The following is a 19008-nucleotide window of genomic DNA, read 5'->3' on the forward strand; positions in this document are numbered from 1 at the left end:
TCATACATGCACACATTCACACAGATACATACACACACGCATACACACAAAGACACATTCATACACATATTCATACATACATTCACACACAAACACATACACACACACACATTTCATTGAAGTACAGCAGAATTCCATCGTGTTATAGGGTTAAACACACCATTTAATTGAACATATACAGTAAATGTGCATTATGTACATTTCACTAATATACAGCACAAAAGACAAATACATATTTCCCATCATATATGTACAGGCCATTCAGCCCATCTAATTTAATACCATTTAACATACTACTGATGGAAAGCAGAGCAGGCAGGGAGGACAAAATGTGGCCACAGGGAGGAAAAGGAAACTATACAGCCAAGGTCAGCAATGTCGCTGGCCCACTGGGCCTGGGTGTCATCAGCAGTGTCCTCTGGTCCTAAGCTCTCCCATTATAGGAGACATCCTCCCAAGGCCCATTCTATCTAGGCCTTTCGACACTTGATAGGTTTCAATGAGTCCACCTTTCATTCTTTTATATTCCAGTTAATGTTTTAACCGGACTGATAGCAAAGTCAATAGGACAGCGTGGCACCGTGGGGGGTTGGGGGGGGCAGCACGATAGTGTAGCAGTTAGCACAATCACTCTGTAGCTCCAGCAATCACCAATCAGGATTCCATTTCTACTGCTTTCTATAAGGAGTTTCTACTTTCTCCCTGTGACCATGTGGGTTTCCTCCGGGTGCCAGGTTTCCTCCCACAATCCAGAGTTTAAGGTTAGTAAGTGTGGGTGCTGGAAGCATGGTGACATCTTCAGGCAGCCCCCCAGCACGCCCTCAGACTGTGTTGCTCATTAACACAAATAACACTTTTCACTGTATGGTTTGATGTACATGATAAATAAATCTAATCTCTTTAAGACACTTAATCTCCCTAAGACACTTGGTCAGAACCCTTGGTCAGAAGATAATTTATCTCCACCTCCCAATCCAGTCCCAAATGTCATAGCACTTCCCTTTCTCCCATGGTCCACTCTCCTCTCCTATCAGGTTCCTTCTTCTTCAGCCTTTTACCTTTTCTACCTATCACCTCCCAGCTACTTACTTCATACCCCCTCCTCCCCCACCCACCTGGCTTTACCAATCACCTTCTAGCTTGTCTACAACAGTTCCTCTGGTGAAAGTTGTGCTGCTGGGAAACGGTGATCTAGAATTGAGGCCCATGAGTGACAAAAGTGCACTTTCAAGTCAGGATGGAGGGCAACCTGTAGGCAGTGGTGGCCTCCCCTGCATCAGGTGTCCATGTCCTTTACACTGAGCTGTTGGAGATATCCAGGTGACTTAAAGGCAATGAATTTGCACAAGATTCAGGCTGTCTCGGACCAAACAGCACAGACACAGAGTACAATGACGTCCCTTCAGAGCAGAGACGAGGAGGAATTTCTTTAGCCAAAGGGTGGTGAATCTGTGGAATTCATTGTCACAGATAGTTGTGGAGGCCACGTCATTGAGTATATTTAAAGCAGAGGTCAATAGGTTCTTGATTAATCAGGGTGTCAAAGGTTACAGGGAGAAGGCAGCAGTAAGGGACTGAGGGATAATAAATCAGCCATGATAAACGTACATCATTCATCGTTAGATGTCGAACCAACAGACTGGCAAGAACGATGGTTGGCATCCACCCTGGTCATGAGTTGTTGCTGTGTTCCAGGATTGGAGTTCCATGCTGGCAGGGGCTCGAGTGATGGTGACCCCTAAGTACATCAATCAGTGAGACTGGGGTTCAAGGGCTAGTTATCAGGATTCCATCATTGGAAAGCCTGGCGTTCAAGGCCTAGTGTTCAGGGACATCATCCATCGTCATCAGCAAGTCCTGGGGTCAAAGCCCAAAACCCAAAAGTCAATTGAAAGACCAGAAGTCAATATCAAAGCCTGGGTCCGTGTATCCACTGAGGAGCTTGGATCCCAATGTCTTCGAGTCTGTGAATCAGCTGGAGGCTAGAGTCCAGTGATGGCCTGTCCTGGGGTTGGAGGAGAGTGAGTGAGTGAGTGTGTGTGTGTGTGTGTGTGTGTGTGTGTGTGTGTGTGTGTGTGTGTGTGTGTGTGTGTGTGTGTGTGTGTGTGTGTGTGTGTGTGTTAGGAACAGGGCATGTTTGCTGTTATTGCTGCTTGTTGCATTCTGTTTGTGCTGCTGGCACTGTGGGCATGCTATGTTGGCATCGAAATGTGAAGTGGCACTTGCAGGCTGCCCCCAGTGCATCATTAGGCTGGGTTGGTTGTTGACACAAACAACGCATTTCACTGTATGTTTCGATGTGCATAGGAAAAATAAAACTGAATCTGAGTTTAAAGGGAAGTCATCGATGAAACAGCCAAAGACAAGTGGGCCAGAGAATCTCCGACCGGATAACTGACGCTCTAACAACCACGTGGGCTGCACTTGCTCAGGTGTTCTCTCACAGAGCAGCCCTGGAACACGGTTCTCTTGGACTAAGTTTATTCAAGGCCCTCCTATACTTCATTAGGAGTTGGAGAAGATTTGGTACGTCACCAAAGACACTCGCAAATTTCTACAGATGTATGGTGGAGATCTTTCTAACTGGTTGCATCACTATCTGGTGTGGAGGGGCCACCGCACAGGATTGGAAAAGGCTGCAGTGTGTAGTGGTCTCAGCCAGATCCATCATGGGCACGAGCCTCCCCAGCATCAACGACATCGTCAAAAGCCGATGCCTCAAAAAGGCGCATCCATCATTAATGCCCCCCATCACCCAGGACATGCCCTCTTCTCATTGCTATCACCAGGGAGGAGGTACAGGAGCCTGAAGACACACACTCAATGTTTTAGGAACAGCTTCTTCCTTTCCACCATCAGATTGCTGAATGGTCCATGAACCTATGAATATCACCTTGCTATTTTGCTCTCTTTTATTTTTGTCATATAACTCACTGTAAGTTTTTTATGTATTGTACTGTACAGCTGCCATAAAACAAATTTCATGACATACAGTACGTCAGGGATAATAAATCTATTCTGATTCTGACTTGCAAATCATTCAGTGCCTCTTCACCGTCTGTTTACCAACCATGTGTTAATGACCAGTCTGCAACTTGCATGAGCGATTCTCAGCATGGAAACCAAGGCCAAGAAGCCTCTTGTTTAAGGGGAAAACCTGCTGTCTGAGTACAAGAGAGGCAGCAGGGGGTGTAAGAAGTTCAGTTCATACACTCATGAGCACACTGTGTTGCTTCAAAGAGGTCACAGTGAGAACCTTGTAGAACTTCAAAAGTTTGTGTCCCATTAGCTCAGTGACAGTTTTGGAAATCTATCCAAGGATTGGTTGGGGGTCTCGATTGCCTCGTCAACGGTGACCTGACGCTGATAGGTTTTAAAGGCCGGTCCACTAATTTCAGATACTGTGCTCTGCCGGTGAGATCCTGAATTCAGGTCATCTAGATGCATCCCACTGCTCCGACCACAACCGTAACAGAACAAACGCTTGATACTTTTCCAGATCTCCCGATCCTTGTACGAGTAAATGAGGGGATTGACCAGAGAGTTCAGCAGGGCCAGGATAAGGAACCATTTCTTTAAGCTCTCCAGGTTGCAGCTGGTGCAGTGGAGGCCATCGAGGAGGACCAGGACCAATCCAGGTGTCCAGCAGACGATGAATGTACCTGAAACGTAAGGACATGATGAGAGTTAGACCATAATACCATAAGACATAGGAGCCGTGTGAGGCCATTCGGCCCATCGAGCCTGATCTGCCAATCTGTCACAGCTGATATATTACCCCCCTCAACCCCATTCTCCTGTCTTCTCATCATAAACTTTGACGCCCTGACTAATCAAGAACCTATCAACCTCCACTTTAAATATACCCAATGACGGTCTCAGCAGCCATCTGTGACAATGAATTCTGCAGATTCACTAACCTCTGGCTGAAGAAATTCTCTCTCTTTGCTGATCTAAAGGGACAAACTTCTATTCTAAGGCTGTGCCCTCTGGTCCTAGACTCCCCCACTATAGGAAACATCCTCTCCACATCCACTCTATCTGTGCCCTCTGATCCTAGACTCCCCCACTACAGGAAACATCCTCTCCACATCCACTCTATCTGTGTCCTCTGATCCTAGACTCCCCCACTATAGGAAACATCCTCTCCACATCCACTCTATCCAGGCCTTTCCATTTTCAATATGTTTCAGTGAGATCCCCCCTCATTCTTCTGGAATGGATTGCAATTCTTAAACCATCATCTCACCCCAGTGATGGTGGGACAGGGACAGTGCTCACTTCCAATGTCTCCACAACTCATCATTGTTCACAGTATTATTTATTTCTGTTCACAAAATTTGTCTTCTTTGGTATTGTTTGTCAGTCTCTGTTTATGCAGAGCTTTTCATAAATTCAATAAGTTTTATTTTATCTTCCTGCATACATATGGTTCCTTAAGGCTATTATAGCCAGGGATGGTAATGGGGACAAGCTCCCACTACCCATTAAATGCTCCCAATGACATGTGCCTCAGATAGCTTCTAACAACCAAGTCCAGCTCCTGGCCTTCATGTGTTGCTTAGCTTAAGCCTGGCGGAACCGTTTCTAATGACAGGAGGAGGTTTCTGGCACCTTAAAACCAGTTGCCTCAGGCACATGGGGGTCATTAGCCATGGTTGGCAGCTCGTCTAGGAGAGGGAAAGCTCTGATCTCAAACCTCCACTGCCTTACAGTTATACCCACTCATGGGAGAGGCTTCGGGAGTAAACCCTGATGGAAAAATCCAGAGCTGATGTCCCTAAGGCAGCCTGACATTGGGTTCAATATTGACTGGTTACTCTTACAACATTGCAGGTACCAAACTGTATCAGTCTCCGCCGTTCCTTTGGGTTCATCAGATGCATGGAGAGGGGGAGCAACACCACATGGGGAACAGCTTGTTGTCCATATCGTACTGACTTGGCCTGTGTAACTAGACAGCTAGGATTCAACACCCATGGTCAACTCTGACCGATGGAGACCCTCACCTCACCATACATACACCGCATGAAAGTGGATCTCAAGGTAGTATATGGTAATTAACCTCCCCAGCATTGAGAATATCTTCAACATGCAGTGCCTCAACAAGCAAAGACTGCTACCACCCAGGCCATGCTCTTTTCTCTCTACCACCATCGGAAAGGAGGCACAGGAGCCTCAGGATACACACCACCAGGCTCAGGGACAGTTATTACCCCTCAGCCATCCGACTCCCAAACCAGAATAAATAACCTCACTCACCTCAACACTGAACTGATCTCACAACCTACAGACTCACCCTCAAGGACTCTACAACTCATGTTCTCATCTTTTTTAAAATTTACTTACACAATTTGTCTTCATTTGCACATTAGTTGTTAGTCTGTGTTTTTCATAAATTCTGTTGTATTTCTTTATTTTCTGATAAAATTGAATCTCAGGATGATATATGGTGACATATATGTAATTTGATAGGTTCCATAAGGTTATTCTAGCTGGAGGTGTAATGGGGACAAGCTCCCACTGCCGGTTAAATGCTGCTACCTATTAACGGCATGCAGCTCAAAAAACCTCCTGCGACCAAGTCCAGCTCCTGGCCTTCATGTGTGACTAAGCCCTGCGGAACCATTTTTACTGACAGAAGGAGCAAAGGCAGGTCACTGGTGCTTTAAAACCAGTCACCTTGGGCAGATGGGAGCTCGTCAGCTATGATTGGCAGCTCATCTAAGAGAAGAAATACTCTGATCTTAAACCTCCACTGCTTTGCGACTATACCCACTTGTGGGGAAGGTTTTGGGAGTAAATCCCAAGAGAAACATCTGGAGCTGGAGTCTCCTAAGGCAGGCCTACGTTGAGTTCAACGCTGACTGGCAACTCCTGCGACACTGCTGGTGCCAAACCGTATCGGTCTCTGCCGTTCATCAGATGCGTGGAGAGGGGGAGCTCGCTACACAGGCAACGGCTTGCTCTCCATATCCTACTGTCCAGGCTCGTGTATCTAGACAGCTAGGATGCAATATCATCGGAGGCCTCACACGTACTTTGATATTAAATTTGCTTTGACTTTGCAAGATCGGAATTTCATCAGCTACATTCGTACGGTGAAGGAAGGAGATCTCATATCTCTTGTCAGGTCAAATAAAAGACATTGATGGGACATTCAAATCTCTCCAATATTTCCCACCCCACCCCTTTTGCAGAATCAGGTTTATTATCACTGACATATATCATGAAATTTGTTGTTCCGTGGCAGCAGTACAGTGCAATATGTAATAAAAAATACTGTAAGTTAAAATAAGAAATGGGATTTATGTTCCGTTCTGATCACCTTATTATAGGAGGGATGTGGAAGCTTTGGCGAAGGAGGATGAGAGGTGACTTGACAGAGGGGTGCACGATGAGAGCCATAGGCCGAGAGGATAGCCACTCTTTTTCTTAGGGCATCAATGGCTAATGCAAGGGAGCATATTTTTAAGGTGATTGGAGGAAGGTATAGAGGGGATGTCAGAGGTAAGTCAGTGGATGTTTGGGGGTGGTAGAGGAAGGTACATTAGGGACATATAAGAGGCTTTTAGATAGGCAGATGGGTGATACAAAAATGAATTGCTAAATGGGAGGGGAAGATTAGATTGATCTTGGTGTAGATCAGAAGGTTTGCATAGCATCGTGGGCCAAAAATGCCTGTACTCCGTTATAGTGTTCAATGTTCAAACCTAAAACAATAGCCCAAGTGTGGCTTCACAATCTCCAATCTACTGTACCACAACCTCCTAGATTTTGAACTGATGAGATCCAACGTGCCAAAATCCTTTTTTGACTCTCCTGTCTACCTGCGACTCGATTCTCATTTTTCAGGATAACACGTATTTGAACTCCAAGATCCCTCTGTTCTACAGCACTCCCCAGGCTCCTACCTAGATTTGAAAGTCCTACCTAGATTTGCTTTTAAAAATACAACATCTAACAGCTATCTCCAAAGGGGTCAGTTAGCATAATGGTCAGTGCAATGTTATACAGTGTTGGAAACCGGGGTTCAATTCCCACCGTTCCCTGTATGGAGTTTGTATGTTCTCCCGTGACCACATGGGTTTCCTCTGGGTGCCCTGGTTTCCTCCCACATTCCAAATGACTATGGGTTAGGGTCAGTGAGCTGCGGACAAGCTACGTTGGAGTCGGAAGCACGGTTACACTTGAAGGCTGCCCCCAGCACATCCTCGGGTCGTGTTGATTGTTGACGCAAACGACACATTTCACAGTACGTTTTGATATAAATGCGACAAATAAAGCTAACCTCTGTCTCTACTTTTAAGTTCCATTTTCCACTCCTTACTCACCTAACATAAGATTAAACATTGAAGGAGGAAAGAACATTGAGAGATTTAAGGAGGGAATTCTAGAGCAAGGAGATCAAGAGGCAGGCCCTCAAGAAGGCAATGTCAATCATTAAGGACCCTTGTAGTACAATTCATAGTCATTAAATTACTAAAACTTACGAAGATTCAAAAAGTCAAAGAAGATTCAAAGTACATTTATTATCAAAGTATGTATGCAGTAACAACTCTGAAATTCGTCTTTCCGCAGGCAGCCCTGAAACAAAGAAACACCACAGAAACAGCGAAAACCCAACAAGTAAAAAACAAGAACAAATCACACAAATGGCAAAGAACAGGTGATTAACACACAGAATATTAAACATCAAGCTGCAGAGTCCTTGAAACAGTCTAGGAACGTTCAGTTCAGTTTAGCGCTGTGTCATTTGTTGACCGCTGGCCTCAAGAGCCAGTCTGCCCCGACCAAAATCACACAAAATAGCAAAAAAACTAGGAGTAATCAGAAAGCAGAAACAGATCATAACGTCAACTACAACGCCCTATAAAAACGAGTCCAGAGCACAAAGCGAGAGAATAGTGTAGGAGCCTGGAATCTGACGGCAGGGAGGAAGACACTGCTTCTGCATTACTGGCTGTAGATCTTCGTGCTCCTGCGTATTTCCCCCTATGGCGGTACTGAGAACCGGGCATACCCTGGATGATTCCACATCATAAAGACAATGATCCTAAACCTGATTCTGACTCTGATGGGTGTGGAACAAGGATAAGAGTTTGGATATGCATGAAAAAATGTCAATGAAATACATTCAGTTGCCACTATGTTGCCTCCTGTACCTAATAAAGTGGCCACTGAGTGGATGTTCTTGGTCTTCTGTTGCTGTGGCCCATCCACACCGAGGTTCAAAGTGTTGTGCAGTCAGAGATGCTCTTCTGCACTCCACTGCTGTAACGTGTGGTGGTTTGAGTTACCATCACCTTCCTGTCAGCTTGAACCAGTCTGGCCGTTCTCCTCTGACCTCTCTCACTAACAAGGCATTTTCACCCACAGAACTGCCGCTCACTGGATGTTTCATTTTGTTTTTCGCTTCATTCTCTGTGAACTCTAAAGGCTGTTGTGCAGGAAAATCCCAGGAGATTTTCAAACTACCCTGTCTGGCACCACCAATCATTCCATGGTCAAAGTCACTTAGATCACATTCCCTCCCCATTCTGATGTTTGGTCCAAACAACAACTGAACCTCTTAAGCATGTCTGCATGCTTTTTCACATTGAGTGGCTGCCCCACGATTGGATGATTAGATATTTTGCATTAATGAGCCGGTGTACAGGTGAACCTAATAAAGGGGTCAGGAGTATATCTTTCCATTGAATGAAATGTTCAGACTGTCTTCTAGATTGTTATTTATTTAATTATTGTAACAAACGAGCTCATTTTCGTTACACATACAAAATATTGGAGGAAGACACATGCCAGGTAGCCTCTAAGGAAATGAACAGACGTCAATGTTTTGGGCTGTGCCCCTTCGTCGGATCTGAAAAGGAAGGGGGAAGATGCCAGAACAAGAAGGCAAAGCTGAAGTGGCAAGAGGACAAACTAGAAGATGGTAGGTTAAGCCAGATGGAACGAGGGTGGGTGGAGAAGTGGGGGTGGGGGAGTGATCTCAGTGACTTTGATCATGGAATGATGATTGGTGCCAGATGGGGTGGTTTGAGTATCTCATAAACTACTGATCTCCTGGGATTTTCATACACAATCGTCTCTAGAAGTTTACAGTGCAAGGTGTAAAATTTTTGAAATAATTCAGAATCAGAATATCAGATTACGATCATGAACAAGTCTAATCTCAGAACAAAATCACAATGTTTCAATGTTTTATTGAACATACACTTCTTGCTTTAACGTGCTTTACTCTGGAAGAAAGCATTTGAATTAATGGTCTGAAACATGAGGTTTTGAACTAAAGGGCAACTCAGAAGTCTGAATATTCCTTGTTCAGCTCTGTTTCATTTTCACAATTTTTATATAGAAACATAGAAAACCTGCAGCACAATACAGGCCCTTCAGCCCACAAAGCTGTGCCAAACATGTCCTTACCTTAGAAAATACCTAGATTTGCGCATAGCCCTCTATTTTTCTGAACTCCATGTACCTGTCCAGGAGTCTCTTAAAAGACCCTATCGTATCCGTCTTCACCACTGTCGCCGGCAGCCCATTCTACACACTCACCACTCTCTGCATAAAATACTTACCCCTGACATCTTCTCTCACATTAGCCATTTCAGCCCTGGAAAAAGCCTCTGACTATCCACATGATCAATGCCTCTCATCATCTTATACACCTCTATCAGGTCACCTCTCATCCTCCGTCGCTCCAAGAAAACAAGGCCGAGTTCACTCAACCTATTCTCATAAGGCATGCTCCCCAATCCAGGCAACATCCTTGTAAATCTCCTCTGCACCCTCTCTATGGTTTCCATATCCTTCCTGTAGTGAGGCAACTGGAACTGAGCACAGTACTCCAAATGGGGTTGCCTTCTGTGGGCAAAACAGTTCTGGATCCACAAAGCAATGTCCCCTTGGATCCCATGCCTCCTTATTTTCTTAATAAGCCTTGCATGGGGTACCTTATCAAATGCCTCGCTGAAATCCATATACACTACATCTATTGCTCTTCCTTGTGTTTAGTCACATCCTCAAAAAATTCAATCAGGCTCATAAGGCACGACCTGCCTTTGACAAAGCCATGCTGACTATTCCTAATCATATTATACCTCTCCAAATGTTCATAAATCCTGCCTCTCAGGATCTTCTCTATCAACTTACTAACCACTGAAGTAAGACTCACTGGTCTATAATTTCCTGGGCTATCTCTACTCCCTTTCTTGAATAATGAAATAACATCCACAACCCTCCAACCCTCTAGAACCTCCCCCATCCCCATTGATGATGCAAAGATCATCGCCAGAGGCTCAGCAATCTCCTCCCTCGACTCCCACAGTAGCCTGGGGTACATTTCGTCCGGTCCTGGTGACTGATCCAACTGGATGCTTTCCAAAAGCTCCAGTACATCCTCCTTCTTAATATCTACATGCTCAAGCTTTTCTGTCCACTGTAAATCATCCCTACAAATGCCAAGATCCTTTTCCATAGTGAATACTGAAGCAAAGTATTCATTAAGTACCTCTGCCATCTCCTTTGGTTCCATACACACTTTTCCACTGTCACACTTAATTGTCCCTATTCTCTCAAATCTTATCCTCTTGCTTTACACATTCTTGTAGAATGACTTGGGATTTTCCTTAATCCTGCCCGCCAAGGCCTTCTCGTGGCTCCTTCTGGCTCTCCTAATTTCTTACTTAAGCTCCATCCTGCGAGTTTTATAATCTTCTAGATCTCTAGAACCTTTTTGAACCTTTTCGAACCTTTCATAAGCTCTTATTTTCTTATTGTCTAGATTTACAACAGCCTTTGTACACCAAGGTTCCTGTGCCCTACCATCCTTTCCCTGTTTTATTGGAATGTACCTATGTAGAACTCCACACAAATATCCCCTGAATATTTGCCACATTTCTTCCATACATTTCCCTGAGAACATCTGTTCCAAATTTATGCTTCCAAGTTCCTGCCTGATAGCCTCTGCAACCGTGACACTATCTCTGATCAACAGTGCCATGCCCCCACATCTTTTGCCTCCCTGCCTGGCCTTTCTGAAACATCTAAAGCCTGACACTCGAAGTAAGCATTCCTACCCCTGAGTCATCCAAGTCTCTGTAATGGCCACAACATCATAGCCCCAAGTACTGATCCATGCTCTAAGCTCATCTGCTTTGTTCACAACACTCCTTATGTTAAAATAGACACATCTCAAACCTTTGGTCTGAGCGCGTCCCTTCTCTATCACCTGCCTATCCTCCCTCTCACACTGTCTCCAAGCTTTCTCTATTTGTGAGTCAACCGTCTCTTCCTCCATCTCTTCAGTTTGGTTCCCACCCCCCAGCAATCCTAGTTTAAACTTACCCCAACAGCCTTGGCAAACCTCCCTGTCAGGATATTTGTCCCCTGGGATTCAAGTGTAACCCGTCCTTTTTGTACAGGTCACACCTGCCCCAAAAAAGGTCCCAATGATCCAGATATCTGAATCCTTGCCCTCTGCTCCAATCCCTCAGCCACACATTTATCCTCCACCTCACTCTATTCCTATTCTCACTGTCGCGTGGCACAGGCAGTAATCCCGAGATGACTACCTTTGAGGTCCTGCTTCTCAACTTCCTTCCTAACTCCCTGTAGTCTGTTTTCAGGACCTCCTCCCTTTTCCTGCCTATGTCTTGGTACCGATATGTACCACGACCTCTGGCTGTTCTCCTTCCCACTTCAGGATATCGTGGACGTGATCAGAAACATCCCAGATCCTGGCACCTGGGAGGCAAACTACCATCTGTGCTTCTTTCCTGTGTCCACAGAATCGCCTGTCTGACTCCTTAACTATAGAGTCCCCTATCACTACTGCCTTCCTCTTCCTTTCCCTACCCTTCTGAGCCACAGGGACAGACTCTGTGCCAGAGGCATGGCCACTGTTGCTTCCCCCAGGTATGTTGTCCCCCACCAACAGTACTCAAGCAGGAGTATTTATTGTCAAGGGGTACAGCCACAGGGGTACTCTCTAGCATCTCACTCCTGCCCTTCCCTCTCCTGACTGTTACTCACTTATCTGTCTCCCGAGGCCCTGGTGTGACTACCTGCCTGTCACTCCTCTCTATTACCTCCTCACTTTCCCTGACCAGATGAAGGTCATTGAGCTGCATCTCCAGTTCTCTAACCCAGTCCCTCAGGAGCTGCAGCTCGATGCACCTGGTGCAGATGTGGCCGTCCGGGAGGCTGTGAGTCTCCTGGTCATCCCACATCTGACACCGAGCACAGAACACTGGCCTCACACACATTCTTCCTGTCGGTATTCTACACAGGCAACCTACCTCCCCTCGACCCGTTATCGCCGAAGCCCCATTGAGCGAAAGCCTTCATACTCTGTCTCCCCCTTCCCTGGCGCCCGCTCCTCCCACGCCCGTTTTATAAAGCTGTCACCTCTAAAGCTCTTCTCGCCGTTTTCACTGGCTGACATCCATGCACTTGTGCAGTCATGCCCAAGCATTGAAGAAATTAGTGTTCATTTAAACTGGATCTACATGAAAATTTGAAGATCTTCTGACAAGAGATCAAGAAAAGATATGCTGGCATTGGAGAAAGTCCAGAGAAGCATCACAAGAATGATTCCGGGAATGAAAGGGAATATAAGAGTAGCATTGATGTCTCTGGGCCCGTACCCACTGAAGTTTAGAAGGGTGAGGGGAGATCTCATTGAAACCTAGCGAATATTGAAAGGCCTAGATAGAGTAGATGTGCAGACGATGCTTCCTATTGTGGGAGAGTCTAAGATCAGAGAGCACAGCCTCAGAATAGAGGGAAAGATGTCCATTTAGAACAGAGATGAGAAGGAATTTCTTTAGCCAGAGGGTGGTGAATCTGTGGAATTCATTGCACAGATGGCTGTGGAAACCAAGTCAATGGGTATACTTAAAGCAGAGATTGGTAGATTCTTGATTAGTCAGACTTCAAAGGTTATGGAGAGAAAGCGGGAGACTAGGGTTGAACTACCACATTTTTATTAGTTTAGTATTGAGGTGCAGCATTTCTGGCCCTTCAAACAACACGCCTAGCAACCCCTCGATTTAACTCTCACCTAATTGCAGGACAATTCACAATGACCAATTAACCTACCAACTAGTAGGTCTTTGGACTGTGGGAGAAAACTGGAGTACCCGGAGGAAACCCACGCAATCATGGGGAGAACGTACAAACTCCAACAGGCAGTAGCAGGAATTGAACCTGGGTCGCCGGTACTGTAAGGCGCTGTGCTAATCACTATGCTACCGTGCCATCCAAAATCCTGCTCCTGTCTCATGGTCGAACACAGTGTCAATAAAACATGGGCAAACTAAAATCAAACACAATACATAATAACATTCTAAGTCATACTAAGTGATCAGAGTAGATCAGATTTTGTATCCCAAGGCTGAGTGTTTATCCAAATGATGATGATAGGCCACCGTCAGTCTCGTGAGACCATGGATTTGCGCCTTGGAAGGTTTTTCCAGGGCGCAGGCCTGGGCAGGGTTGTATGGGAGACCAGCAGTTGCCCATGCTGCAAGCCTTCCCCTCTCCACGCCACCGATGTTGTCCAAGGGAAGGGCACTAGGACCCAAGCAGCTTGGCACCGGTGTCATCGCAGAGCAATGTGTGGTTAAGTGCCTTGCTCAAGGACACAAACATGCTGCCTCAGCTGAGGCTCGAACCAGTGACCTTCAGGTTACTAGTTCGGTGCCTTTATCCACTAGGCCACGCGCCAACACTTTGGACAATCAGTCCAAATATGACTGATTAATTCAATGTCTGGTATGTAAATTCAGCTCCTCCAAATCTGCCTCACAACTCAGTAAGTATAAGAATAGAAACTATTTTATGAACTTATATTTATTGTGTTTTAATTATTGGTGTGTTCTTTATCTTACTACTTTTTTGTACTGCCTCAGATCTGGAATAACAATTATTCCATTCGCCTTTCCATTTGTCTACTGGAAATGACACTGAACAATCTTGGACAGTGCTTCCTTATTATATATATTTTGAATTACACCTTTAAACAGCAGTGTCCATCACTGAAGTCCCCCATCACCCGGGACATGCCCTCTTCTCATTGCTACCATCAACGAGGAAGTACAGGAGTCCAAAGAGACACTCTCAATATATCAGGGACAGCTTCTTCACCTCCATCATCAGATTTCTGAATGGACAATGAACCCAGGAACATTACTTCACTGCTTTTGCTCTCTTTTTACACTACCTAGGTTGGAAAATCAGCTCCTATCTTTTCACAGCATGACCCCCAACCCACCTTCCCCTCAGCTGGTCTCACCTGCCACCTGCCAGGTCTACTCCTCCCCCTCCCTCCACCTTCTTATTCTGGCTTCTGTCCCCTTCCTTTCCAGTCTAGATGAAGGGTCTCGGCCCAAAACTTTGGCAGTTTATTCATTTCCATAGATGCTGCCTGACCTGCTGAGTTCCTCCAGCATTTTGTGTGTGCATGTTACTCTACAGTGAACTTGAACTCGTTTTGCCAGGATTTCACTGTTCACTCAACCTATCCACACATCATCTCTATACCTGGCCCTCCCATTTATCTTATTGCCATCAGTAAATGTGGGCCTTAACATCCTGCTCTCTTCTACAAGTCATTAATCTAGCTGGTTAATAATTATAAGCCAAGAGCAGATCATAGGGACACTCCCTTAGATACACCCAAACAGCCTGAAAACTTTTGTCCCACTCCCTGTTTTCTGGCGTGCGGACTAGATTTAATTTCCTGCTAACACGCTTTACCAATACTGAGAGCTTTTGAATGATAGCATATTAAATCGTCATATCATCTAAAACTTTGACAAACTTCTATAGATGTGCAGTGAGAGTAAATTGGCTGGTTGCATCGCAGCCTGGTCTGGAAACACCGATCAGAACCAGGTTTAATATCACCAGCATATGTCCTGGGATTTCTTGTCTTTGCGGCAGCAGTACAATTCAATTCACAATAACAGGAAAAAAAATCAGAGGGGAAGAAGCTGTTCCTGAATCATCGAGTGTGTGCTTCCAGGCTCCTGTGCCTCCTCTCTGATGGTAGCGATGAGAAGGGGGCTCGTCCTGGGTGATGGGAGTCCTTAATGCCGGATGGGTGCATCCCTCCTTGCAGATGTCCTGGATACTACAGAGGCTAGTGCCCATGATGGAGCTAAGTTTACAACTCTCTGCCACTTATTTCGATCCTGTACATCCATACCAGACTGTGATGCGACCAGTTAGAATGTTCTCCATGATGCAGCAGTAGAAATTTGTAAAGTATGCCCTTGAAAGAAAAGCCGACTAAAAGTAATGGATATGGCCAAGTCCATCACAGGTAAAGCCCTCCCCACCATTGTGCACATCTACATGGCATGTTGTTCCAGGAAAGCAGCATCTGTCGTCAGGAGCCCCACCATCCAGGCCACACTCTCTTCTCACTGCTGCCACCAGGAAGAAGGTACAAGAACCTCAGGATCCACCAGATTCAGGAACAGTTATTACCACTCAACCATCAGGCTCCTGAACCAGAGGGGATAACTTCATTCACCCAACACAGAACTGTTCCCACAACCTATGGACTCACTTTCAAGGACCCTTCATCTCATGCTCTCAATATGTATTGCTTATTTATTATTGTTGTTTTTTTTATTTTTGTGTTTACGTAGTTTGTTTTCTTTTGCACATCGTTTGTCTTGTATGTAGTTTTTCATTGTATTTGTGTTTCGTTGTATTTACTGTGAATGCCCGCAAGAAGAGGAATCTCAGGGTTGCATATGGTGACATATATGTACTTTGATAGAACATTTACTTTGAATTTTGAACTTTGAAATCCTGCATCATGTCGAGAATTATCGGTGGAAAATAAACAATTATTTTCCAATTAGGCCTTCAGACCCAGACACTAAATATCTGCAGATGCTGGAAGTATTGAGCCACACGCACAAAATGCTGGAGGAGCTCAGCAGGCCAGGCAGCATCTATGCAGGGGAATAAACAGTCGACATTTAGGGCCGAGACTCTTCATCAGCTCTGGGTCCTTATTCCTCAGTCCTAGTCATGGATCAAATTTATTCACCATATGTATTTATCTGTATTAGGGATTTGCTAGGGTGGACTGTATATTTTTGATCAAGGTCTCTTTTGGGGGGCTTTTGCTATTGTTTGCATGGCGGGGGGGTGAGGAGCTTCTGCTGGTGCAAGTGGGAGGAGGGGGAAGGGGAGGGTTGATGCTTATGTGTACTGCTTGTGTGTGGGAGGGGGAGGGGGGCTTTGGGCTTCCGACGTTTCCTGCACTCATTCTTTGGGGTTTCTTGTTTGGTGGGTGTCTATGAAGAGTAAGAATTTCAGGTTTTATACTGTTTGTATTTTCTGATATTAAATTGAACCATTTGCTCCATTTTGAACCATTTGGAATAAACCGTCGGCACTTTGGGCCAGTCCTGATGACGGTTCTCTGCTGACCTGGTGACTGTTTGTTTCCCTCAAAAGTGCTGCCTGACCTGCTGAGTTCCTCCACCAGGTTGTGCACATTGCTCAAGATCTCCAGTATCTGCAGAACGTCTTGTGTCTATAAGAGGGAAGGAAGCTGTTTGGCTCTTTGCCAGCAATCCAGTCACTTATTTTCCCATAACCCTGTGTTTTTTAACTACCAAAACCACAAGTGCATCAGCTTCCACCACCCTTTCAGGCAGTGGGTTCCAGATAATAACCAGTACATTCCTTGGGTTAGAATCATGGCTTAATGATCATGAGGTCCCGATGAAGCATCTCGGCCTGAAATGTTGTCTGTTTATTTCCCTTCATAGATGTTGCCTGACCTGTTGTGTTCCTCCGGTGTTTTGTGTGCGTTCCTCCAACCCCAGGACCGGCCATCTTTGGTTATGATGGAGCTGCAGATAATTCTTTCATTCGGCATATTAACCATGTGATCATAATTACACCAGATGCTGGAAATGCAGGGCAACACACAGAAACCAGGGCAGTACTTTTGGGGTGAATGGTAGAGTACTGAGGAATATGGTAGAATAGAGGGACCTGAAAATACAGACCTATAACTCTGTGAAAGTAGCATCGGGGGTCGTAGGTTTGCACATTAGCCTTCATAAATAAGGACATTTAGTACATAAGACCAGAAGACATAGGAGCAGACTTAGGCCATTCAGCCCATTGTGCTAGCTCTGTCATTTGAACATGGCTGATTTATCTCTCTTCTCAGCCCCATTCTCCTGACTTCTCCTCGAAACTTTTGATGCCCTGACTTATCAAGAACCTGTTGACCACCGCATTAAATATACCCAATGGCTTGGCAATGAATTCCACAGATTTACTAGATAAAGAAAACCTTCCTTATCTCTATTCTAAAGGGATGTCTATTCTAAGGCTGTGCCTTCTTGTCCTAGACTTCGCCACTATAGGAAGTATCCTCTCCACACCCACTCTATCGGAGCCTTTCAATATTTGACAGGTTTTGATGAAACTCCCCTCTCTTTCTTCTAAGATTTTTGAATTCAGCATTCAGTCCTGATGCCTGTCGTCTGCCGACGTGGAAGATGAAATGTCGTGAGGGCAGCAAGGTACGAGGTTGGTACGGTGGTGTAATGCTTTCCAGTGCCAGCGACCCGGGTTCAATTCCTGCCACTGTCTGTAAGGAGCTTGTTCTGCGTGGATTTCCTCGGGGTACACTGGTGTCCTCTCACACTCTAAGGCATATGGGCGAGGGCTGGTAAGTTGCAGGCATGCTATATTGGTGCCAAAGTGTGGCAACACTCCCAGACAGCCCCAAGAACAATCCGCCCTGACAGAAACAACTCTTTTCACTAAACTGTATGCTCCGATGTGCATGTGACAAATACAACTTATCTTTATCTTTGAGAGAAAAGCCCTTGTTCAGAAAGATGCCTGCAAGGAAATGGATCTCATATGTACTTAGATAATAAATTTACTTTGAACTTAGAACTTTTTGAACTTTCTAATACATGTCCCTTTTTTAAAAAAAACTCACTCCTATCATCTGTTTGAATTTGAAATGAAGTTTTTATTTAACACAAATCAGGGCATTTTCCTGGAATTCATGTACTCCACCCATCTCATGTGATTTCAGGAGATAAATCTCTTTGTAAACATGTTTCATCCTGCCTCTGAGGAGTTTTGACTACTGATGACACTGGATTACAGTCCCTTGTGTGGTGACTGTGGTGAACTTTGCTGAGTTTGGTAGCTTCTTCTGAGCCTGTCTCAACTTGTGCGAGGAAGCATCTTACGGGCGAGGTGTGGGACGGACTGAGGCTGCTTCCTCAGTGAACAGATTTGAATGGCCGCTGGGCAAAGACTCAGAAGCAGTAGCCAAACACGCCCTCAGTGACTCCCAAACCTGCTGCATTGCTAGCAAGACAGCAAGCGATCGAGGCACAGCAGGATCGATCCACGTTCATACACACTGGGCACAAGTGTGGCCCCACAAACCTGATACAGACATAGAGAAAAACCGCACAGAAAAAGGCCTTGCAGCTCAACTACTCCATGCTGAACCATTTAAACTGCCTCCTCCCATTGACCTGCACCGTGACCATAGCCCTCCATACCCCTTCCGTCCATGTACCTATCCAAACTTCCCTTAAACGTTGAAATTGAGCTCGCATGCTCCACGTGCTGGCAGCTTCACCACACTCTGAGTGAAGACATTCTCTTCACCTTTCACTCTTAACCCATGACCTCCAGTTGTAGTTCCACCCAACCTCAGTGGCAAAAGCTTGCATTCACCCCATTTATACCCCTCATGATTTTGTATACCTCTATCAAATCTCCCCTCCATCTCCTACATTCTAAGGAATACAGTCCTGACCTATTCAATCTTTCCTTGTTCCTCCAGCCCTGGCAATATCCTTATAACTGTTTAGTACATAGAAATTTGAACAGCACAGCACAGGATTAGGCCCTTCAGCCCACATTTTCTTTACAGACCACGATGCCAAATTAAACTAATCTCTCTGCCTTCATATGATCTGTATCCCT

The 19008-nt window shown here is 45.3% G+C and overlaps 1 protein-coding gene across 3 annotated transcripts in view; it reads right to left on the reverse strand.

Moving 5' to 3' along the window:
- Window positions 1-211: 211 nt before the first annotated feature.
- LOC140736692 (lysophosphatidic acid receptor 3-like) overlaps window positions 212-19008 on the reverse strand; it is a 45402-nt gene continuing 26605 nt past the window's right edge. For all 3 annotated transcript variants that reach the window (XM_073062523.1, XM_073062524.1, XM_073062522.1), the window contains exon 4: window positions 212-3662. In XM_073062523.1, the coding sequence (XP_072918624.1) occupies window positions 3286-3662 (377 nt within the window). In that variant the 3' untranslated portion in view covers window positions 212-3285. The remainder of the gene's footprint in view (window positions 3663-19008) is intronic.

Source organism: Hemitrygon akajei, chromosome 12, assembly GCF_048418815.1.
Source record: "Hemitrygon akajei chromosome 12, sHemAka1.3, whole genome shotgun sequence".
NCBI classification, from domain to species: domain Eukaryota; kingdom Metazoa; phylum Chordata; class Chondrichthyes; order Myliobatiformes; family Dasyatidae; genus Hemitrygon; species Hemitrygon akajei.